The following is a 25,999-nucleotide window of genomic DNA, read 5'->3' on the forward strand; positions in this document are numbered from 1 at the left end:
ACCTTAAACATGAAGAGTAGAGATTTTAACAGCCATTTAAATAGAATTTTTGCTCGGCATGCTGTAATTATTAACTTGCTAACCCATTAGACTGGTAGGTCACACTGTCTGAGTGAGGGTATGTGATTATAGTTTAACCATGTAACAATGATTTGTCACTTGTAACTTAAAATATGAACAATCAAAAGTCAGATGGAAAAAGCACATCCCTGCAAATGTCCTGCAGTGTGACATAAGCCTACAGAAAAAAAGCCTCAAAATGTAGGAGGACTGTAGGGGGAGCCCAGCAGCAATAATTCCCACATAATGCAGCTTTAATTCTTAAAGAAACTTGTTCAAAGTGAATTTCAAATATAATTGATCAAAAACTGTAAATGAAATCAATAGCTTTCAGTAGCCTGTATTGTTTTGGATGTGTGTGCACTTACTCCGTGGTAGTTAGAGGGGCTCAGAGCACGTCTCATCTCTCCATCGGTCACAGAGCGGGCCATCCTAGGCTGAGTTTCACAGCAGCCCTCTGCCTCAGAGAAAGAGGAGCCACTGCCTGCATCAAGCCCTGGGGCGGTTCCACCTGGGCCTGATGGCATCTGGCCCAAACCCTGGCTGCTGCTGGACTTGTTGAAGGCTTTGAAGAGTTTGTGGCTGCTGTAGGTGTCCAGGCTGCTGGAGGAGGGCGAGGTGGTCAGGCTGTCTGAATCTCCCTCCACAGACAGCTGCTCCTGCAGGACAGAGGCCAGTCCATCGCCCTGGACCACTCGCTTTTGCACCCCGGAATACAGAGAGGTGTTGTCCTCACAGGTGGGAGATACCTCGGAGCTCACAGAGTCTGAGAGAGAAACCACATACCATTCAACCATTTATTCACAGAACTTGCAGAAATGATGTGATAACCTGGATCTCTTTTGGTCACCATGTAACTTGGGGGTGGCAGTATAATATTAAATTTTTGTAATAAATTGCTTCATATCATGCTTTTCTAAGCATATCACAAATATTGCCAATTCTTAAGGAAACCTGACCATCTGTTTAATTAAAAATAGTTGAACAGGATTTAGTGCAAAGCTGAAATGTTCAACAAACATGACTATATTCATAGTTTTTAATAATACTTTTAATAGCACTACCTCAAACTTCGGAAGAACAAAAACATTGTGTATCTATACAACCTCCTTCAAGTATCACAATATGTTTATTTTGTCTTATTGCCCCAACACACAACTGTTACTACTAGTGATCTAATTTATGACACAGCAGTCTCTCTAGGGTTGTGTAGGGAGTGCGGGGGGGTGGGGGGGTGACTGGGGGTTGACACTTTACCTTTTGACATGGGTTTTTTGTTCTCGTCTATTCTGATGAGCTTCTTCCTCACACGGCGGGTTGAGTTGACCAATTTGTGCAGTCTGCGAAAGGCCAACGACTCCTCCAGTTCATCGTCTGACTGTTCCCGTGACTAATGGCCAGGAGGAAGGAAGAACAGTTTGTGTTAATAGACTTAACAGCTTGCCTTTGGACATGTTGTCAAATAAGGACAAGTTATGTTTTTCAGTAAATGCTGAATAAAATAAGGAAAAATAAAAACAACATTCTTGGTACTTTCAGGAGATTACCAGGAAAAGTGTGATCATGTGTAACAAAAACCACAAGCAGAAAAACAAAGAAAAAAAGAGAACCTCTCAGTTTTTACAGTAAAGCATTTAAATATATTGCACCCAGCTGTGGAACAGTAAAGGCTCAACAGCACTATACCGCAGTACCATCTACAAGAAATAACTGAAATACTAACAACTATATAACAATGAGAGAATAAAGACTGCCTAAATGTGGTGACTAACATTGTAAACCTAAAGCAGAGCACAAGAGAAAACAGCGAGACATCATGCTGGTCTTAACACTGTACAGAAGCTGCTTCTGTATGTATTCTCAGCAGAGAGTTTTAATAGCTGCTTGGTGTGGGTTTTCTGTGGAAACCCAATGAGACAGACAGACAGCAAGCAAGGGTGTAATGGCTTCATTGTGCTTGCTTCATACATTTGAGCATACCACATTTCAACCTCAGGTGCTAACCACATGTGTCATAGTCATAGTGCGTTTATTAGAGACAGGAGGTTGGAAATAGAGCTGATAACTCCAACGCACAAGTTCTGTTTTAAACACACACTTTGTGCACAGCCATAGCAACTATGCATGACCGCATTAGAGGTTGTATATATGGTTATGTTTCTCATACATGACTGTTCCGTGGTCTCAGAACAGAACTGAAGATAAAATACTTTGTAATTACCTGTATGAACTGTAAAGAATCAAAAGGGTCAGTTTTAGTCATTATACTGCACTAGTCAGTATAGCGTAGGTTGTAGGGGTGTAGATTTTTGTTAATGGTTCATGTAAACAGCTCTGAATAACGGAACAAAATAAACTTTAAGCTATAGCCTTCATGTTGCCAGATTATTTTTGTATTAAACAATATCATAGCATCTCTGTGCACATTTACCCAGCATCTAGTGATATGTACAGACTCGAACCGATATCAACTGATATGTCAGTTATATAACTGTAATATTTTAATGATTAATAAGTTTGATCAAATTAGATACTTAATAACTTTCAGTCCCCCATGGTCGGTGTCAGAATCAGGGACAAAGGTTTGTAACAGGTGTGCCCTAGTACCAACTCAGAAACCTTAAAACAAACATCAAGCCTATGCAGTCATTTAGGGATGTAAATCTCCGACCTCACATCAGTTAGTATTCTTTAGCAATCAAATGCATCAAATTAGTAAATACACTAATGTGAATATAGGAACTATTTACCCATCAGTGAAATATAGACCAGTAAACCAATCTACCAAGCTTTCTATATTCTATATTAGACAATAACTCACTTTTTCACCTAAAATTGAGGGACATACTTTACTAGTAAAATTGATTTGAGCATTTGAAAAATGCTGTTGCACAGTTACTTTCAGATGATTCTAAGCATATGAACACCCTTACATTAAATATACTGCAAGCAACTGACCTAGCAGGAAACTGACCAAATTATTTATTTTCGGTTGATAAAAATTCTGCATGAAATACAGTAAAAGAGGCAAAAAAGATGAAAGAAAGAAGAACACAGGGAGTCTGTCCTATGGAATCGGTGGAATGAGCCCTGCAACTGAGCCCCCTAATCACACCATCCCTGCACAAAAGAGCTGTGGCCTGCAGAACCCAGCTCAGGTCTGCATTCAGCCGGCCAAAGTGCCACAATGGGGGGTTAAAGTATTGAAGGCGATGAATAGAGCTTGGCCTGGAGGCCAGGAGGGGGGTGGGACATGGCCCTGGGGTGGACCGATGGGCTTTGGGGTGGGGAGTGGGGAGTGCAGTGGTTCACATCTAGGACATGGAGGGGGAGTGGCATCAACAAATGCCTAGCAGAGTGGGTGACATTCCTGCTGGGAGCATGCCTGAGACCAGAGGATGTGGTGCAGCCAATAAACAAGCTCATTATAACAAACAAGGATGTAGCACGGCTCATAATACACCGTGGCTATTTACTCCTGCCCATTCTGTGGCTCAAAACAGTGTAAATGCTTTAAGAGTGGCATGGCTCAATGGAGGAAAGAGGAAAAAGCACTGCTACTCACATTGCAGTTGGAAGACTCATTCAAAGTGGGACTGGAGGGGTCGATCCACTCTGTTGTGTCTGTGTTGCATGACTGCCTGCTTTGGGTCTCATACTCCTTCAGCTGGAGACAAAACATTTTTGAAGATTTGGTTAATGACTTTCAACAACAGTAATGTATTAGAACTTCTTCTTCAGTTTTTCACTCAGCTACATTTTTTGTGCAGTAGTTTCATATTAGTACATATATTTATAATTTAAAACATGCAGAGCTGCACAGTAAACTTTGAACCATATTGATACATGTATATGTATATATTTCAATATTTCTATCTCATTCATATATAATAACACAGGCAGCAGTTTAAAAGGTTATGGTCTCCTTTCTATGGACATCCTGTTTGGGTTAGAGGAGAGTACCTACTTGGTGGACAAACAAAATACACATGGAGAAAACTGCAATGCACCACCACATGCAGGAATAAAAGCGACGGAATAAATAAACGGTGAGAGATTTCAGGACTGTGCAGAGTGATGGCAGAGAGCGCAGGAGCAGTGGCTTACCCGAGCCAAGGCCTCCTCTACAGTTATCATCTTCTCCTTCACCATCATCATCAGCTGGATGCGCTCTTCATCACTCATCGTGATCTCACTGGCCACAAAGCCCAGGTCTTCACCTGTAAGCAAGATTTAGGTGGAGTCATACATTTAGGAGAATAAAACGGAGAGCTAATGGCTGCAGGTTGGGTTATGATATGACAGGCACACCTTTTGACACCTGCCGCATTATGCCTTTTTGTGTCTTGCGGAAATTTTGCCAGAAGGATTTATTTTTTTTTCTAGAGTCCCATCTTCCTGCAATGGGAAAGAGAACATGTCAGTCTGCCAGAACATACAGACTGATGTAGCACACAGATACAGTTACAGGAAAACTTCAGCATGCTTTTCAACCTAATCTCACTCTGTTGCATCTGTATTGTATAGTCGAGTATAAAAGCTTAATTTGACACGTTTCTTTGAAATGAACTAAAATGTAACACACACTTATAATAGAAGCTGGTGGGAAGTTGTTTCAGCACTGCTTGTTCTGTACATCATAAAGTACAGGGAAAAGAATTTATCGTTGTTAATCAAAAAAAAAAAATCAAGAAGAAAATTCATTCACAAACCATTCTCAGTACTTTTTAAAACCCACTTTTAAAAGCAGAGATTCTGACATTGTTTTATTTACTTGGACAATAGGATCAATCGTTATAAGAGCATAGCTGTGAACAATTCTGTGTTTTAAAAAGACACATTATGAATCTGACGCAGAATCTCTCTCAAGAATATATTTAAGAAAAACCTTTCATGAAGATTTTGGTGAATGGGGCCCAGTGTTCTTAAGATTTCATGAACGTCTTTTCATTATGAACTATTCACACAGTGAAAGAACTTTAAACAATTACAAAAAAGATGATGGTGACAAAATGCAAACAGGGATTACACTGAAAAACACTGTAGTTTCTTAATTAGTTCCTTCATTAAATGGAAACAGCAATAACAGCATCCACTTGAGCACATTACTTGCCTTTGCCAACCTATTAGGCATATCTTAAGCATATAATACAACTATACCTGGATTATATGTAACAAGCAACACAAAAGAAAAAAAAAACATCAGAGAAATCCAGATTGCACAAACACAACACCCCCACCATGCACACAAAAGACGTACCTCCAGACCCGTCTTCCGAACTTGACTTGTGCATCGACAGCCTAGAAACAAAAGAGTCAGCATGAAGATCAGCTCTCAGTACAGCAGACACCACATTCCAAGCATCTCGCTCACCTGCTCTCCCACATTATTTTCTTCATATTGTTAGGATTTATCCAAACATGTCCTACAAAACCATCAGCGCCCTTTCCAAATTGTCCATGGATCAGCAGCTTGCAGTGTCCATAGTGCCTGCAGGCCGGTGCACTAGTGACCGAGCACCCTGGGTGGAGATAAAGGGGCAGGCTGACGGCTCCTGGGCCAAACACACCTCACCATAGTTCACACTAACAATGGGGGCTTTTCACATGCTGTTTAGCTTTTGGTGCAACAGTAGTCCTCACGTGGCCTGTGCATTCCTCTGCCTGTCTGTCTGTCTGTCTGTCTCTCTCTCTCTCTCTCTCTCTCTCTTTGCAGACATTTGTTGCTGATGTTGGTCTTCAGTGGTTTGTGCAGCAATGTCGCCATTTAAGGGAAAACTACATATACTGCAGAGAACAACCCCTTACATGCGACTACGACAATGTTTGAAAGTTCTGCCTTATGCTTTTAGCTTTCAGCAGAACTTAAATGCAGGTAAGGAGTAAAAACAGCCCTACTGAAGACACAGCCAAAGATGTTTTGTTTTTTGTTTTTTGCAGATTTTAATTTCTTTATAGTGGTTGGTGTAGCATAGTGGGCAAAAACACTGCAAACACCATGACAGACTAGGATTAAATTCCCCAGTCAGACGAGCACACCACCTTACACCAATAAGAGCTCTTGGGAAAGACTACAATCATCTACCTGTGAAACACTATTCAAATGTAAGTCACTCAGGAATAGAGCTTATACCCCTCATGATCCACCCCTTAGCAACGAGATGTGGAACAGTGGAACTGTGTTCTCTGGAATGATGGTGATCCACTGATAGGATGTGTTGGGGGTGAGGTGGAGAGGTGATCATCCAATGTTATGGTTACATGTTGCTTCTAGTGACTAGTCACCCATCATACTCAACAACCCTCTCACCTTTCACAAATTCAATCATAGGAAGGATGTAGACAAGAGGAAAAGAAATGGGTCACCAGGAAACACATGAGGCATCACCTCCAGCCCCCCCCCCCATGACCAGATACTAACACTGTTTGTCACAATGAATCTCCAGTAACACCAAATAACCCAAATAGCAAATAAACAAGATGCACAGAAGTGCAACAGAGTAAAAGTGTAACATAACCTCCTCATCTATTATACACCCCACCAACACACACACACACACACACACACACACACACACACATATATATATTAGTTAATAAGTGTAGAAAAAAGTATAGAAAGATAACTACCTTCTCTCTACTTCAAGAGGGGATACAACACCGCTAAGACCCAAGGACTCCTTGAAAGAAATGAACAGTTAAGTGATACTGACTCTCTCAGTCTGATAAAATAAAAAATAAAAAATAATAAGATTCAGGATTTCCAAGATGCCCACCTGGATTTCAGAGCGTAGCTGAAGAGATGTAGGCGTTGATTCAGCCTTTTTCTGAGAAAGAGAAAGGAAAGAAAAAATTATGACAACAAAACAAATGACGTGGATTCTCACTTCACGATTTTCACTTCTATATCAACAGGAGGAACCTTGTCTCTGCTGTCACTTTAGCAACCAAGTGGAACTAAAAGGTTTAAAAAAATGCTCCTACCGCTTCGGCCTCCTGAGACACTTTGCGCTTTCGAAGCTCTTCCATCCTCTCACACACGTCACTGTAAGAGGTGCTGTAATATTCAGAGTACTCCTTGGCCAGGTCTTCAATGTTTCCCAGAGAGCCATCCTACAAGCAAAAGAACATACCATTAGCTTCAAGAGAGGACAGACTATTTAAATGACAAATGAGCTGGAATCAATCTTGCAAACTCAAGAAAACACTTTAACTCCATTATTTTCCTGCAAGTTTGTTTTTTATACCATTTGAAATTGTCAGTTGCCCGCAGCATTGAGAACATTTCATGATGGATGAACCAAAGGTACTAAAGTTGAACCAAAGGTACCTCAACAGATGTTAAAGATTAAACTTATCAACAATGCTCTTGCTTTTCTTCATCTAATGTGCAACATAAAGGCATGCTGCAAATCACAAGCAATACTCCTAAATGTAATCATGAATCATGAAGGCCTTTCAAAGCTCCTTCAAGTGAAGTCTAGATCTCCCCTTTCTTTGCCCCGACTCTTCAGCACCACTTGACCTCAACTTGACTGAGACAAAGAGAGCTAACGTATGACGCAGCTGCAGCCAAGAGGGACCTTGACTGAATCAACTCCAACAAAGCGGTGAAGGGAGGAGACAGAGGTCTAGATAAGCTGCAGAAGCTGGCACAACTCTGCGATCCTTACTGATAGACGTGTGACTTCCAGCTATTGTTTAAGACACAGAGAGGTGATCTTTGTTTTGTGGTCACAAAAAGACAAGACAGCCATGAATCATCTCAGTATTTGCAAACTCATCCCCCACAATGCCCCTTTATTATTTATGAGCATCCAGATGTTTTAGAGAGCTGCACTTTTCAATATACATTGTTTAGGAATAATTCATAACTAAAGAATGCACCACAAGTATTCAGACTGTTTGTTGTGATGTCCTGAATGCACTTTCTTAGCAGACATGTTTCATACAGGAAAACTATTCAGAGGGTAGTCATACGTGCCTCGTCATAAAACATTTATCAAGTGTTCATGGGTAAAAATCAATTGCGTCTGTCAAGAAAACCATGTGTGATTGATTAGTCTTATTAGGCAAAATGAGAATTATATTCTGATACAGATATCCAGAGATTTTACAGAGAATGCTGAGCATTGCCATGAAATGATATAAACACACACTTTTACAGTTCTACAGTCATTTAAAATAATTTAAATCTGGCAGTCGTTCTTTACATTGTGTCAAAATTATGAGCAGACAAATAGAAATGCTCCAAATCAACCCAGTATAAAAACTTCCACCAATAGCTCAGAAGGCTTTTTCCTCCTCCTGTAAAAGCTGCCATTTTTTGAGATACAAGGTTTTTGTGCAACAACAAAGATATGTTGCTCATTCTACTTATTTAAGATAATGAAGGTGCTTGACCGGGAAAGATCCCTACAACTTCATTAAGACTAAACACAAAGACGGTTTCCAATTTTATACTAACAAAATCTTTACCATGTTTTCCAAACTAATTAAATAACAGCCATCAAACCTGTATTCAAACTGATGACCATGAAAATGAACTGCCCTCACCACAAACATATTCAGACTTACCAATATGCTCATCAAATGTGCCCACATACTGGACAAATTACCAGCTGAACTGGCATCCAGATGCAAAACCTCATCACTGCTGGCGCCGTCTCTCTCCATATTACACCAAATGAACCAACAGTCGGATACAGATTCTGCAGAATTCCTGAGGTTGCTCGAAATTAAATGCAATTCAAACAATATGACTCAATACATCTTCGTCCCGCTGTAAGAAAGTTTGCCAGTAGCTCTTAATCGTGCTGAAAGTTCGAAGCTGATCCTCATCGAGGCACACTGCTCGCCCATTTTAATGAGCAGCAGCTTCCTACAGCACAGGATTTCCATAGGAAACACTACAGACAGCTGCTCTGTGCAGTCCTCTGCTGTCCAACACATGCCATGATTTCAGTTCATTTCAGCACTTTCCACTACTGCTAACATCCACATGCGAATGAAGGCAAATTAAGGATGTTCTAGTAATGAGCCATCACAATACAAACACTGCTCTCAAGGGATACTTTCTGCATCATCAAATGAGGTGAAAGCACTGTGTTAGTTAGCCCTGTTTTATTGACCCAAACACTCGGTCTGAATCACTGCAGGCAGAAACGGCACCTGCAAGGTTTACTGCTCTCTCAGACACAGAATGGCTTATTGGGGTTGATTAATATTCCACAGAGAAGGCAGAGCAGTGGTGAAAGAAGTGGCGTTTCAAAGCCAGAGCTGGCTTAGTCTTAGTAGCATGATGCGCACATCAATGGCCCTCTCAGAGCGCTCTATTCATTACTGCCTGCACCCTTAAGACTCACAAAGATAGCCACATAATATAAAAACAAACGACATTAGTTAAGAAAACAGACAAGTTACCTCTGCTGTTGCATGAATATACGTTTAAACACACATAAGGATAAGCAGCAGATTGGAATTCAGCATCTTGTGATGTCTGTATAGTTGCCCCTCATGCCATTAGGCTCAATTTATATGCTAGGGGTCTGTCCAATCATGCATCTGTACACTGATGTTCTTTACTTGTTTTGGTTTGACTGAAGATAATCCTGCACACCAGAACGCATCCTACCAAACTAAGATTACTAATACTAAAGAGCATGTCAAAAACACTACATCGATATCATCATTTCACTCTTTTGTGTAGTATGTATTTTATAATAGTGCTTTTTTGTTACACGGCCTCTGCACTACAGTGAGGGGGTCTTGTAGGTTTTGTTGCTCAACAGTAATAAAGTAAAAATTGGCCATTGATGAAGGGGCCATTTGACTGACGTGCAGAACACCTTATTTCAAAATGCATTTTGTGCTGGGCATGAAATGCAGGTAATTAAGCTTATATACAATCTTATATATGATGTTTATATATGAATTGCAGTGATTTTAGTCCCATCCAGACTCACATATCTGTGTTTCTCCAAGAATATCTCCAAGAATATCTTGCCTCACATGTGTTTGGGTGTTCAAATTCTTAGGCAGATATTAAACCTTTTCAAAAACATTTGGAAATGTAAACTTTCAGAATTGAGAAACAAACACAAACACGCACCATAAATCAGAAGGTCTGAGTACATCTGCTAGCGGAGTGTCTAGAGATGAGGCTAGTCTAAAGGGATCTAGGAGTTCATGAGGAAAGCCAAAAAGTTAGATGTGGTGGCTGTGCTGACCAAGTCATCAGCTAAGTCCTAAACTTCTGGCTCAGTTAATGAACTATATACTATGGTCATGCTTTAACCAACAGACAACTGTGAAAAACAATGTAAAGTGGAGGGAAACTTTTGTTTACTAAATGGATTAAAGATTGTGTGTTATAAGAAGGCAATGAAAAAAATGACTAAATATACTGTGCTAAAAATGGCTAAGAGAGGCATGCATGTTTCCTTTCAGAGGGAAAATGCTATAATTTAATACAGGCAGATGCTGAGGGAGAATCCAAAGGCGTGGAGTAGACGTCTTCCTTCATGAGGCGCTTATGAGATGTTTCCTTCATTCCTCTCTCTGGATGCATGCACATTCCTCCGCTGAGAGAGGCACAGGGGTCTCGTGGTGCTTCGCTCTGTGACTAGCTCAACTGTCCTCTAAAAGGGAACCATTCATTTGTTAAGTGACATGCCCTCGAGTCAAAGCTGCACGAAATCTGGCTTCTTTTCATCAGTTAAGAAAGGCAGCGGTGGCCAAATGAAAAGCACTGTACTGAGTGCGGCCTCACGGAGCTGCCCAACACAGACGCCCTCTGATAAACACTCCATTATGGACTGATCACATGATCCGTTCACTGTCTCCAATGTGTGGCTCTTTCTTTTGCTTGTAAACAACAATTCAGGGGAGAGCTTCACTTCTGGGCTGCATGGATGTGGCTGCAAGGGTTAAAATGCCACTATGGCAACTATATTGTATATGATTTACACATATATATGTATACTGGACGTTTGTGGCAGCATCCGTGCTGGTCTGTGAAGATGCAAAATGAGTGAAGGCTAAAGAGCTTCACTACACATCCACAATGCTTACAGCACCTGTAAACCTGAAGCGATATCATATAGGTGTCACTTTTGGTCTGTAATGGATGTGTGAGTGTTAAAAACCTTTAAAAGGTTCTTTACATTCACACCCCTATACTACAAACATGGTTCTTTATTGAACCAAATGTGGTTATTCTATGGCATTGCTCAAAGAACCATTTGGAATATCTGCCTTCTAACTGTCTGTCAGTCTTCTATCTGTTTATCTGCCTGTCTACCTATCTAGTCCTTTAATTTATCTATAAGATACCGGTCTGTCTGTCCGTCTCTCAAGCTATCTCTCCATCTATATTAAAAGATAATAAACTGGGCATTAGGGAATTTTGCGGATAAGGAGTAATCCGTAGAGTGCATGACCTGCTGGCTTGGATGGTGGTAAAATGAGGAAACCCTGTCACATTAACCTGGACAATGAGGAGTAAATTGAGCATGGCAGAGGCGTGAGAGGATGAGCGGTCCTGCTTGAGCAGCTCATTTATCTCCCCTCTGTAGAACAGCAGGGGCGACCCCCCACCCACCTCAACCCTCTGTCCCACAGGAGCTCCCTCTCGGGTTCCTCATCAGCTGATAGAGATGATTAAGCAAGCATGGCTATGCTGCCCTCGGGAGAGTGGCTGCGGAGGAGTTGTAGCCTCTGCTTCCTCCATTCCATTTCAACTGCATTGATTTTGGAATATAACCGGACCGAAGGAATCGATTTCTTTAAATTCATTTCCAAAACAGCTGCTAAACAATAGTTTACCACATATGATTATAATAGTATGCAATTACAGCATCTGCTGTTTTATTATGGTCATTGTTTTCCAATATTTCACTGTTTACTCAAACAAAAATAACTAAAATGAGTCAAATAAAGGTGAAATCAGAGATTTTAGGATGCAGTGAATTGCTTTCTAAGGAATTGTAATCAAGGCAGAGATTCACACCTCTGTTCCCTGCAGTCTGTCACGTACATCCCCTCCAGCAGACAGTGGCCACACTGCCTTCACGCTCATCAGGTTCTCTAACAGAGGGGGCAGGGTCACTGATTGGAATGTCTCTGACTCACTGATGAGGCGTCACACAGAAATGACCTCTACCTGATTTTTCTCCCCCTTTCAAAGCATCTTATAAAAAGACACACAAAAAATTGCTTTAGGAGGAGTATTACTGTTTATATATAATATATATATATATATATATATAAATAAAAATCATGACTAGGGAGTCCCCATAGTAAACAAGAACTTTACACACCTCCCTCCTTTCTCTGTTCTGACAAAAATAGTCTATTACATGAAATCCTTTAAACAAAGCGCAGAACATTCTCACAAATATGAAATACTATAAAATACTACCTGCAAAATATGTTATGCAGGATGCGTTTTGCAGTACTGTCTTTTTCAGTATTGGGAAATGTAGTTTTGGTAACTGCTTGGTCAGTTTGTATGCTCATATAGTCTACCAGTAGAGCTGCCCTGTCATAGTTTGAATTCTGTTTGAAACTTTGCCTCAGCGCTCTCTGAGAACAATGCATGCTGAAGTGACATTATGTGTGACAGCGCTACCTTAGGAATGTAGCCTAAATCCCATTCCACATTTTAGCCCCTTGTTGTGACAACCCTCAGCTGTTAAACCCCCTCTTTGGGCCAAAAGAGGGCCAAAATTTCAATATGTGCTTTTAACAAGCTTGGAAAAGACATCTGTCAAATCATTATTTAGGATCTACGGTGGCTCTTCATAGCAGAGAAGATAATTAGAACATGTTGACAGTTGAATGAACTGAAAAGCAACAATGAAACCAAACTTTTGATGGGAATTAGATTTAGTTAGCATATTATCTACGGGACACCTCGGAAACCGTGAATTTCCTATTGTTTCGGGAGAACCACACAGCAAGACTATCGGCTTTCAATGAACACAGCCCAGTCTCACACACTTGGCCAATCCTCATCCTGCTGAGTGTGAATCAGTGTGAGTACAGCCAGATAACTCCCATCCAGACAAGCCTCATTATTAAAGGGCACACATAACACAGCAGGGGAGCACTGCTTCACACCCACACCCACACACACGCACACACACACACACACACCCACACTTCCCCTGTGTGACTTCCAACTCAATCACACTGGGAACACATCCTCTGTATCACTTCGAGTGGCTCATCTTTCTTCCCCAGAGCCTGTAAGACCAGCACACGTGCTCCGACAAATCAAATACTTTTTATTTCCGCCGTAAGGGAAATGATTCAAGCCAGGATCCTCAGGGCCTAATTCCAGCCACCACCGCTGATTAGGCTTGAATGAACGGAGACTATGGAGAGATAAAAATCTTAAACCCTACACTTTGGGATCTCCCATTCCACACTGGGAGAGGAAATCCACATCCAACTGCCTGCAGGAAACACGGACTTCTTCTTACGCCAAAGGGGTCCCTAATTAAGTACATGTGTTCTCATCTGTTTCTGGTCTTCCTCTTAAGGCAACACCCAGCCCATGTCCTTGTAGTGTTTCAAACCAACTACATAATGTTAAATTATCTGAACAGCAGTGTAGCGATAATTTGCTGCAGTTAGTGGAAAACAGGATGGTCTTTAAGACTAAGGTTATGATCAAATGTGATATTTAAATGGTAAGACACCACTAATGTTGCATTTTAGACTAAACCTAATTCAGACCCTGAAAACAGCCAAGAAGCCTTAAGCATTATAACTGAATAACTGAGTAATCCCATGCTTTAAGGGGTTAAGCCAGAAAGATGCCACGGAAGCACTGATTGGACCGGAAACTTTAACTTATTTAACTTCCTCAACTCAGCACACCGCTAATCCCACTGCTGAATCACAGCAGCACTGAAGAACTACGGGAACGTTAACAAAGCCTCAGACAAGCCACGAAAATCAAGAACATTTTGACTTAGCGTAAGCAAACATTTCCAAAAAAAAACTAATCTAGTAAATGAAAAGAAAAAGAAAGTTCCAGACATAAGAAAGTTTTGACTCTGTCCAAAGACTACATTCCAAAGCACTATCAAAATACAAAAGTGCAAAAAAAAAAAAACACAAAAAACAAATCCCAGCACAGACAAAGAAGATACTACAAAATCTCATTCACTACATTTCCCAGCTCTGACAAAGGCAACACACCAACACACATCATGCAAAACACTTTTGCATTTCAAAAGGATGTGACTTGTAGTATGTGGTCTTTGTCAGTACTGGCAACTGTAGTTCTTGAAGTTTCTTGGTCAGCTAGTTTGGTTTTTAACTTCAGAAGAATATAAAGGTATTCAATAAGCTACACTCACCACTGCTAGAGCTGCTCTGTCATGGTTCCACTGTTTGAGTCCTGTTTGAAACTTTGCCTCAGCGCTCTCTGAGAACAATGCATGCTGGAGGAGAGCGGGGTGGGGTGGGGTAGAGGGAGGTGGGGGGAGTGTCCCTCACGAATTAATCATGCAGGCAGCTGGCCAGCGGTGGGAAGCAGATGAAGCTAGACAGACTCCAGGGTGGAGCGCACACGCTCTCTCTCTCTCTCTCTCTCTCGCTCTCTCTCTTCCTCTCTCTCTAGGACACAGCTCAGCTCAAACTAGCTGACTGGAGGCAAATGCCACAACCACACTTTAATAAACTTCCGCTGACTTTCATTCCAAATGTGCATGAGTGGGAAGGATGACTAGGAGCAAGAGGAGGGAGGAGATAAGATTACCCTGACAAAAGCTAAAAGGACTTTTTTGGCGATAACAAAGTCACGTCTTACTTTTCTCGATGTGCTACATGATCCAACTGCTGCTGAGACTAAAAGAGACTAAAGAGAGACCACCATTAAGTGTGTAGAAATAATGCACATAGGCAGCTGGATTTCCCTTAAACAGTTAGTCATATTTTCCTGGACTAAACATCTGTTCAAAATGTGAGCTACACCTTAAATGTTTGAAATTAAGGTTTTTAATATAGGACTAATTGATTGCAAATAATACAATGCTGCAAGTGTTGTGTGGCATTATAGGCATCAGAACATCTAAGAAGCTATAAATCATGACATATAAAAAGTCATTGAGACCTGAATGATGATCAAATGGAATGGAATTACGTCTTCCGTTTGCAAAATACTTGGAATACTCAACATCTAAAATACCATAGGCATTATTATATTATTTTATATTAATAAATAAACTAAAAAAAGGAATTGCATTATAAAAAATGGGTTCTTCAGTAAACACAACTCAAGTACTCAAAGAATGCTTAAATTGTACTTTACCTGGTTATATAAGAATTCTTGTATATATGTATATACTGTATATAGATGGTTCCTATATACATTTTTATTTTTGGAGTGTACCCATTTAATAATAATAATAAGAATCCTACATTTGAGTCGTACTGTGTGTGCAACCTATACACCCATCCTTCTTCTTATCCAGTTTCCTGGTCAGAATCATGGTGGGTCCAGAGCCTACCTGAAATCATTGGGTGCAAGACTGGAATGCCACCGGACAGGGCGCCAGTCCATCACAGGGGACCACTCATACAAATTCACTGTCAGCCAGCTCCCCAACCATGTGTTTTTCAAACCCATGTGGGGGTGAGCAGGCAAACCAAACTTCTCACATACAGTAACTAAAGTAAGGACCCAACCCACAACCCTAACCCCCTCGTGCTGTGTGCCACACACACTTGCTCAGGACCAAGTATTTCTGATTTGCAGATCAGCTAAAATCTGCTGACACTAGATGGCAGCAGATGGCAAGTAAGTAACCAGCCTCTCAGTGTAGATGAGGGATGCGGTTGGTTAATGTAAATCAACGCCTTCAAAAGTTAACTACCCCAACTGTGTTGGGCTGCTGGCTACAACATTTTCTACTGCATTATAATTGCGATACTTCCACTTACATTACAGTTTGAAGTCATGGCATTCTGCCATAGTCCAAGTGGTACAAACATGATTCTACCTCAAGGGTTGTTTCTGCTAACGCCGCATCATCCCACATATAATCTGAATGAAAGATTAAAACTGCTCTGGGTTATTCCACATATCTGCAAATGCACAGATGATGTATAGCGGACCTCCCTCAGCAGCTCTGCACCCTAGTGTGATGAGCTGAGATTTAGAGAGAAGGTCTGGTTGAGCTCTTAGTTGTGACTTAACTCCACTGTTTTAAAGGAATTATTTGTATATCGTAATATCAATGGCAGTAAATGCAGATGAGGGCAGATGGGAAAATGTAGGTTGCACGGTGTATGTGTGTGTATGTAGTGGGTACATACCAGAGAGCACACTAGTGCCAGAAAGGGCATTTTTCTGCACCAGTGCACTGCGCTGGCTCTTACCTTGGCTCACTCTCTAATTCTGCCTTAATCCCCCTTAACTTGGCACACGTTTACTTCATCTGTCTGGAAACTGATCTCCTAAATTTTGTATGCTCTTCAAGGAACAGAAATGGATATTACATTAGTTGTGTGTAAATGTTTGGGCACCCCTGTTTTTTCTATTTGTTTTCTGAATTTAACATTTAAGACATACATAAAATATAAAGTACCAGACTTTATTTGCAAATGTGCTTTTTTTCAGTGGATAAACAGTAATAAAACATGCAGAGAAGTGTTCTCTATAGAGCAGGTGTGCGCTATAAATCTACATTTTTCACTTCTTGATCTAATGTGAATCTGGCAGTTATTCTTTACATCATATAAAAACCAAATGCCTCGATACTACTATTTGCTACCCCTTCCACCATTAAACATCATTCATTTATTAAACTTTTGCATGCTAAAGGCCTTGTGTTGGATCATGCAAAGCTGTGAACTGCACTAGTAAATTGCAGCAAAGTGACCATAGTGAAGAGACTCTAGTATAGTGGATAGCAGAAAAGAGCTGTGCCAGCTTTGTATAAGTGATGGATTTTGAACCATAGGTGACCCTTCAGACAGCACAGAGACCTTAGAGTGCCCTAACTAGTTCAACTAGACAGAGAGGTGAATTCTGACAGGTCCATGGAGAGAAGTGAGATTAAACCAAAGGACATTTTGAGTTTGGAACTGTCATATACAAACACACAGTCACACAGGCTGACACACTGCCCCACAGAGGCAAGGTCTGACGCAGAGTGAATCACATGAATTATTCCATCTCTTCCATTTCAACTCTCTCACAGAACACCAGCACTTTTTTTCTCCTTATATATGTGGAGTCAGTGCCAAGCATGATGTTAAGGGAGGCCTAGAATTGGAACCATATGAGATATAGACACATTATAAATGCATGTATGATATCACTTTAAAAGGGGGAACACCCATGCATATTGAATAAGGCTGGTGTTAGTCATCTGCTGTAGTTCTAGTCACACGATGAGCTGCTGGGTTGCGTTTCCAACACTGAGAATGAAGCGCAAACGTGGTGAACCTTAAGCGAGCACCCTGTAGAAACATCAATTTGTAATGGCTTATGATTTCTTCAAGACTCAGGCTTGCTTTAACAGACTAACTGGACCACATTTCACAGACCTCATCAAATGAAAAGGAATACTTAATTAATAGGTTTGAGGTTTTTAAAATGTTATATCTCAAGGTTAGATGCACAAAAAGCTTAGATACAATTACAGACCTCTCCTCTTCTGAAATGAAAGAAGGCTGACTGTCGTTTTCAGCCACGCTGGTGAATATTTCATTCAGAGGAGCAGGAATCATGTCGTCTGCCTTTGTGTCCGCTTAATTACCCACAGCTGAGTGGACAACCATCCCAAGAGAGGCTCATGGTGATCAGCCACACGCTGGCGCTCCATGGCTAGCAGCTTACGCACACCACCCCCCTATCTCCAGAGCTGCTGTCAATCTCGCTGAACACAGTGACCCTGCTGACCTAGTGAAATGGCTGCAGTTTAAGCCTCCTACATACTGAACTCTCCTCCGGGAGGCAGTAAAGGCACAGATTCATCATGGTAGTCTTGATTAACATTTAGCCACCTCTTTCAAATCACTCTACAGAGCAGGCTGCAGCCTCCAAAGGTCTCTCCTGAGAGCTCAAGTCCACCATTCCAGAACCTGATCTAAAGGCTTGATCAGATTTAGCGGGTAGGTTTGCTGGGGGAATTATTCAGTATGAATAATGCAACAAACACCAGTAATGAACAATACAAGTAACACCAGCATACAGGGTTTGTCTTGTTGGGGGAACATAAAACACACAAAAACCGAACACCACCAAACTGCGAAGACTGCATTTCAATTCAATGTAATTCACAATTTTGACACCCCAAAACAACACGCTTTACAAATTTCTGGACAAGCTGAGATATACCGAACAGTCACTGAAATACCAGTTTATACACAAATATGACTCTGGTGAAGCGGACTCTCACTCTCTTGAGAGCTGCGTAACGCTTCAAAACCAAAGTTACATAGGGTACATGGCAGCATGCTGAGCCAGGAATGGCATCAATAGAGCATCAACATGATTTACATAAAGAATAGATTCCTTCCAACACATCACATGCAGTTGCTAATCATTAATTAATTACATTTGAACATTTGTATGAAGATATTTTGACTGCCAGTACTAGTCTACTTCAGATGTGACAAACCTTGGGAGACTGCTAAAGCTCAAATGCCCTAGTGACAACATGATCAATGATAGGATCATGAACCTTCAAAATTAGGACCCTGTATGAGAAATGAGGCCCTATTTCCTCAGAGTAACATGATATATTTAGACAGTTGTGCCATTCGTCCCATATGATCAGAGATCTTGAGATCAAACTGAATTAGCCCCCGACTGCCTCAAGCACGTCAAGTCCGCATCTGATACAGCTAACACAGCCCTTCTTCTGACAATGGTCTGAAAGATTCAGACTAGTGTAAGCGACTGAAACTAACCAGCAGTTAGTTTGTGTGTCGGCGAGAAGGAGCTTCGCTGCAGGAGCGTTTGTCAGGCATGATCTCTTCCGTAATTATGAGCTGTGGCAGGGTGATTATACGTACATCATTGTAGGCCTCTTCAAATAAGAATTGTGCTGATTATCAGGCCTAATTAATGAATGTCCTGGTGTAAAACCTCCAGCCAGTGCTTTGTGTTACAGGCTCTATACTGAGTAATGAGCACTTCATCAGTGTCTCGCTTTGTCAAATTGCAAAAACTGTGTGAAAATGAATAACACCCTATATAATTACAGTGATGGAGCGCCATTCTGTAAAACAATTAAAAATCTGTCATGGGACTGCAGGTTGAAATAGTGCTGTGTGGTATCCAGCAAGACCGTGAAGCATGGAAGATTTTGCCATTGTTGTCAGATACAGTAATTACATTGGCTGAATAACAAAATAGGAGAGTTCATCCGAGGCTCCTACTGTAACTGCACAGTTCTGAACCTTAGAGACATATGCCAGAGCTTTTTAACATAATCTCTATATTAACAATGTGCGTATCGTGGTCAACAACCAAAGACAGCAATATTGATGTGCTTCCCTAAGGGCGATTCTAGACTGCTCTTCAAACTGGGACAGACACAGAATTAAGGCGGGCACAGCCCAGCCTATTTGCTTGCCAGTCAAAGCTGCTGAACTGTCTGCTTGTCAAACAGAAACCTTTTTTGACTAAATCCTTTAACCAAAGGCTGTCAAACCAATCACAATTAAAAGCTTTCACGTTTGCTTTGGCCACATACTCCTGTTTTCAGAACCTTTTAAAAGGCCCAGTCCTCCCCCTTTGTTCCAGTTCCCACTTTGCTCTTTCTACCTGGTTTATTGCCTCTTTGACTGATGGACAACTTTTTCCGACTGATAAAAGACCACAGACAGACTAACTAAAAGAAACTTTCAGTAGTAAATACAAAAGCTGTGAGCTGTATATATATACAGATGGTATAATGTAAAACATTTTCAAGAACAAGATCAGAGCTTGTTTTGACCGTTTGACTCAGTCTGTGTCTGATATCTAAATTCATTTGGAGAACAATTCTTTATCACGATATTCCTGATAATCAAAAGAAAGCCAACTCACGACTTCTTTTCCAAAAATGTGCCAAAAACTCTGTGGTAACTGATTATATGATACACATATGGCTCAAAGATTGGGTTGAAAAAAATCATGGAGTATTTAAAATAAACATACGTTCGGCATGAATGGAAATCATGTAGATTTTTGTCTTGGATGTGTTTGGCATAATTTAGCTACCTCTGACGGCACTCTCATTTCAGCATGTCTACACAGGCAAATTTCAGGCATGTGTCATTTTTGTGTTAAACCTCACTATCTGCTCCCCTGACCCAGTGTGCACATTCTCACCATTGTTTGGCTTGGGATATGCTGGTTGTTCTTTCTTTTTTCTTAGAAAAAAAAAAAAAAGGCTGAGTCTCCTGGTGGTTTTGGGGCCTCAAGGGGCCCGCTCTTAATCTGTCTCTGGCTCCATAAGTCGCCTTAACTCCCCTGCTTGCTGTTCTGATGCAAAAATGGCCTTGGTTTAACCGTCTCCTCTGGACTTGTCTTTTACAGCACAGTGCTTTAGACATGGCATCACACTTTCTCCTTCTGCTGCACAACAGCTTACATTCAACACCAACCCCTGTCTGCTTCTGTTCTCAGACAGTATCTGACTCAGTTGTCTGTGCTCCTTGGTTGCACACACTTCAGTATGCTGGGTTAGTCTATAAAGAGAAATGCAGGTGAGAGTCTTCAGTAATGAGTCCCAGTTAACATGATTATTCTAAATAAATATTGAAACATTCAGCAAGTTTGGGTGAAAAAAAAGATTGAAATACAATGAAGCACAGTTTAGCATCTTATCTTACGACTGTGCAAAGATTGGACATGGCACTAATTTTCTAATGAACATGGCTTATGGAGCATGCCTTTTATCCAAGATGATAAAGTGGTGAGAAATGAGCGAAACAAGTTCCACATATGTATACAGTGGTGTAGATTTAGGTTCCCTGGGGCTTTAAACCTGTGTTCAGAATCTGGGAAAAAATGTACCACAACCACTTGAACCCTAGGGATAATATTTAGCCAAGATCTGAAGAGTTACTAGAAACTATTTAGTAACTATTAAACTAATATGCAATTCACGTAATTTTGATAAAACTAAAAAATAAAGGTGCTATGCCATACAGTAACCACTTTTGGTTCCATAAAAAACAATATCTGTCCTACAGAATTAGAAGTGTGAAGAACTTTGAAAAGCCTTCACATCAAACAAAAGATTATTTAAGCTTTTAAAAGATCCTGTGTGACTCCATTGAATGATCCATGAAAACTTGATAAGATACACAGCTACGTCATTAAAATTCCATAAACGTTTCACTAGAAACATGTCTGAAAACATTCCTTCAGCAATCTACAGGCTTTCTACTTGTGACTAAATCATTTAAAATTCCAGAACAATCATTTATTTATTTATAATGTTTTTACCATACTAAAAAACATTCCTACAGCATTCCACATGTGTGGTTTAAGACACATTAGTAGGGGACAAATGCACCATGATGGACCATAATGAGGCAGCACCGCGCTGCTCCGATTGAATATGCTTCATGAATCATGAAACAGATTGATTTTCCCATCAATATGCGGCCACCCATTCCTTCCCATGCGGGCAATTTGCAATCGGCTGCCCAAGTGTCAGGTTTAAACAGCCAGTAGAGCCCAGCTCCCAGTCGCGTCAATACGAACTCATCCAATCACTCTGCATGCTGCTTTATATTAACCGACCAGAGCAGCGGCCACAGCTGAAACGCAGACTGAAAAGCTGCTGGCGCAGGATCCTGACAGAGCAGCACATTCTTCTAGAAGAGTGAAGGGGAGGGTACATTACTTATTACACTTTGCTTTACAGGAAATAGGGCAGTGCACACTGACAGCAGGATATCAAAAATAATTTGTCTTAATCATCTTACGATGAAAAATATATCACAGCAGTGAATAATGCAGAGTCTTCAGCAGGAGGAATTTGAGCAGAAAGGAAATGGCAAATTAAAAATGGAAACATTAAATTCATGAATTATCTCTCTACATTTCGCCTCTCCTGCCTGGTGTGCACAGATTAAGTGGACGGATAAGAGTGCTAAACTTAAAGTGATTACAGGGATTTCAGAAGAGATGAGATGCTTTTAATAAGAGACATTCGGTCACATTTAAAGGAGCATGCTCTACGCGGTTATGTATTGAAAGCATTTCTTGACCATTTTCCAACCTCTCTCTGCAGTTTTTGGTCCTTTTAAGCCTGATGCATGTAAATGAGCTCTGCTGTGAGGGGATTTCCTGTCTTTTGCCTCATTACAACAAAAAAACAAACAAAAAAAGCATACTGGCTGAAACACTTCTTATAGCTTCAGTGTGAATAATCAGGTATAAATAGCTAAAATAAGAGGCTGTCTAAAATCCAGGTTAAATGGTTGTGGGTTCAATACCTTCAGCAGGCCCGAGTATCGAACCAACAACCATCTGACTTTGGTTTTGAACCTATAACTTGTTTTTTTCAACCTACAGCTGAACACTTATTCAATACCCTGGCTTGCTAGGGGTATCAAACTTGCAACAAAGGGTATCAAGGGCTAAGGGTTTGATACCCCTCACCCTTGGATAAATGGCCCAAAAGTGGCAGCTTAGCTGACCTAGGATAAGAACCCACAACCTTTTGATCAATAATTCCGCAGTCTAACCACTGAGCCACCACTAGTCCAAACAGTTGACCTGATTTACACAGCTCTTCTTTACATTGATTGAATATCTGATGAATGAACCAGTAAAAAAGGTAAAAACATTTCCACTTCTATGCAGTAGAAGGTAAAAACGAATGTAGTTACCATTTTGAAGACTTGTTTGGGTAGTTTTAATACTTAATATTCTTTTAGAGACAATGATGTAAAATATATACCTACACAAAGGATTCTGGGCTTTATATGCTCTGTGGCATCAAGGAATCCACATAGCTCCAAAATATATAAACCAAATATATAAACAAATAAAAACTGATGCACTGCTAACAACTGGTGCACCCAGATACTGTACATAAAAATCCTTATTTAAAGCAGCTGCTGCTGACTGTGTGTGCTGAATCACACTGCTGACAGACAAATGATTCCCTCCACCCTGAAACATGGAGCCTGTCAGTGACGAGCCCTGGGCTGGTGCTCTACTCGCTCAGTCTTTTTATAATGAGTCCCTCCGTCTGTGCATCCCTCTAACTCCGAGAGCGCAGGGGAGCATCAGAGTCGAGGCAGATTGATCTCTCAATTACCCCACCACAGGCCCTTCATCTACTCAGCCTTTATATATCTACTACCGGTCTATCAGACCACCACATATTCTTTGTGTTGGCTCCCTCAAATCAACAAATATTGTTGTCTTCATTTTAATGTACATTAATGTCACAATACTAAACTGGCCCATCACTAATCATCACTTAGGCAGCTGTGAGGAAGGTGATGGGATATCCCAAACAAAAACACAAAGATGTCAGGAAAAGGATGAGCAAAGAGGTGACCGAGTGTTCAATTAAGCACAGGCTTTGCAGTCACCATGCCACTCAGAGATCAATCCCCCACTGAGCTAGGACAGAGAATTAGTGTTTAGCTGTACTGGATCATCATGGATAGTCAAAATCAAACCAGGCCAAATAGAGAATTCTCAGCCTTACAGCCTGCCAGTCAGGCGCCCTGCGGTAAGCACTTAATAACATGCCTCTCAGCCAGATGCCTTCAGTTCTCTTCATAAAAATGTTCATTCAATCTGTATCGAAGACACATCTCCAGTGTAAACTCCATTTGTGTTAACTCCTTTGGTGTAAACTCCGATGTAAATAGCTGTTAATGCTGAATCAGAGAGATTCCAGGACAGACCACAGAAAATAGATATTGTAAAGGTTTAGTACAGAAAACAGTTTGTATTTGGATGTCAATAAAGACATATAAATTAAACATAGTTTAGTTGTACTACAGCATATTTTCAAGGAAATTATCTCTACAGCTATTATTATTATTATTATTAATATTATTATATTTAGTTCCCAATTTCAGTCGGTCTGGCTTCTTTGCTGTTACCTACACCTCTTCATTTTTTGCTTTATAGGTTACCATTGCTTAGTTAAATAATAAGAGTTCAATACAGAGAGTTCGGAACAAAGAGCCTGGTACCAAGTGCCCACCATAAAAGGACAGACACAGTAGGAGTGGTCAAAATGACAATATTTTATTGTATTGTGAAAAAATATTCATTTCTAAGCATATCGAGCATGTCCTCAGTGTCTACAGAACACTGATCAACTGCACATTTCATTGCAAACAGCATAATTAGTTTGGTTTAATTAGATGAAGAGCAGCACATTTTGATGAAAAATGATGGTATGACAAAAAATGACAGTTCAGTATATGACAATATTTGAATAGTAGTTTTTAAGAATCTGCCAGTATTGACCATATTCTGTCTGCATTCACATGAATCACTATAAATATTGTGCATCATGAAAAACTGTGATATAATATTTTTGCCACTCATGAAGATATTTTGTCACTCAACAGACATGTAACGACACACTCCGTCCATGATTTGCATGGGTTCTCACGATATTTTGAACAAAGGGAAATGAAAACTGTATTAATTTGTTGCATAATCAACTAATTTGACCAGATGTTTCTTTCGTTAAATAAGCAATGCAACTGCATAAGATATCATAATAAACAGAATGTCTGTTCTTCACAATGCATTATTGCACTTTTGCATTGCGACAAGACAGGACTCTGATGCACTGTTACACCCCTGCTCCTCAGTGTTTAAGTAATTTCAAGTAGTGTCTAGAAGGGCCAAGCTACTTGGGGCACTTCAACTCAAATTGATAATCAAACTGAACCCCTTTTATGGACCAACATGTCAAACTTCAGTTTTGTCCTGAGATGTAAATGTGGCTTTAGAATGTTAAATCATGCATCTGAGCTAATCTCACTTTTAGTGCAGGTTGGTAGTACCACTGCGAGTCTGTGTCTGATTCAAGTGAAACCACAGCACAGCAAAGGTAAGTGGAAATGTCTGAAATATCACAGTTTAGTGTATGTTTTAGTAAAAACTAGTGAAAACACTCAAAAGAAAGATACTTGAAAGCATCATCCTGTGCTGCGTGCCATGTAATCAAGCCCAAACTGTGTAAGGCAAACTGGGTAAGGGTCAGGTTGGATTAGTCTGGCAGCTTATCCATGGAAACTCTTGAAACAGATGCTCCCTTTCAAGCCAGAGAGTCTGAGTGAGAAAGTGAAAACATGAGACGAGGACATCACAGAGTCACAGCTAAAATGTAACACATGCTAAATGTGAGATTCTTACAAATCTTAAATTTAATGACATTTCTTTAATAAAAAAAAATGGTGTTTGAGAACACAATGAGGTGCTGCAAGCTTTTCCGTTCCGTTAGCCACTGAAATTTAAGTGATTATAAAAAGACCTGTGATTTTAATCTACAATGTTTTACAAGTCTGACAGTAATAATTCCAGCGAAAATTATCTTCTGTAATTGGCTGAACTCAGAGCACCTCAGTAATAGCAGTGCTGTACAAGTTGACTTTGCAGTAATGGAAAAAACAAAGTCTGCCAATAGACACAATTGTTCTGCGTGTTTTTTGTTATCGAGCGTGGCGTCTGTCGTGTAACGCTGATGAGAAAATCTGGGCTATGATGTTTCAATCTAGGCTCTGAATCCGGGGAAATGACTCTGATACTTGATGCTCAAACGAATCGACCAATTGAATCCTGACATTAAATTACACACCCAACACTAATTAAGCACCAAGAGTGCTTCTGAAACACTGTATCCACACTTGTTACATATGTTCCTGGAAAGACACCAATGAGGCCAGAAGCCTGCAGACACCCCTTTAAAAAAAGGGGGGAAAAAGG

General features: G+C 40.5%; 1 protein-coding gene across 2 annotated transcripts in view; it reads right to left on the bottom strand.

Moving 5' to 3' along the window:
* The window catches only part of sash1b (SAM and SH3 domain containing 1b), a 76,979-nt gene that overhangs the window by 8,844 nt on the left and 42,136 nt on the right, over positions 1–25,999 (bottom strand). The window contains exons 1-10 of one of the 2 annotated variants that reach the window (XM_072689315.1): positions 8,638–9,177; positions 7,045–7,173; positions 6,837–6,887; positions 6,691–6,740; positions 5,321–5,361; positions 4,372–4,458; positions 4,168–4,280; positions 3,626–3,727; positions 1,318–1,450; positions 429–826 (exon numbers count right to left, since the gene is read on the bottom strand). In XM_072689315.1, coding sequence (XP_072545416.1) covers positions 429–826; positions 1,318–1,450; positions 3,626–3,727; positions 4,168–4,280; positions 4,372–4,458; positions 5,321–5,361; positions 6,691–6,740; positions 6,837–6,887; positions 7,045–7,173; positions 8,638–8,736 — 1,203 coding nt within the window. In that variant the 5' untranslated portion in view covers positions 8,737–9,177. Of the gene's footprint in view, positions 1–428; positions 827–1,317; positions 1,451–3,625; positions 3,728–4,167; positions 4,281–4,371; positions 4,459–5,320; positions 5,362–6,690; positions 6,741–6,836; positions 6,888–7,044; positions 7,174–8,637; positions 9,178–25,999 lie in introns of those variants that run through there. The other variant, XM_072689314.1, reaches the window with a different exon arrangement.

The sequence above is a fragment of the Salminus brasiliensis genome, chromosome 10 (genome assembly GCF_030463535.1).
Source record: "Salminus brasiliensis chromosome 10, fSalBra1.hap2, whole genome shotgun sequence".
Lineage (NCBI taxonomy): Eukaryota > Metazoa > Chordata > Actinopteri > Characiformes > Bryconidae > Salminus > Salminus brasiliensis.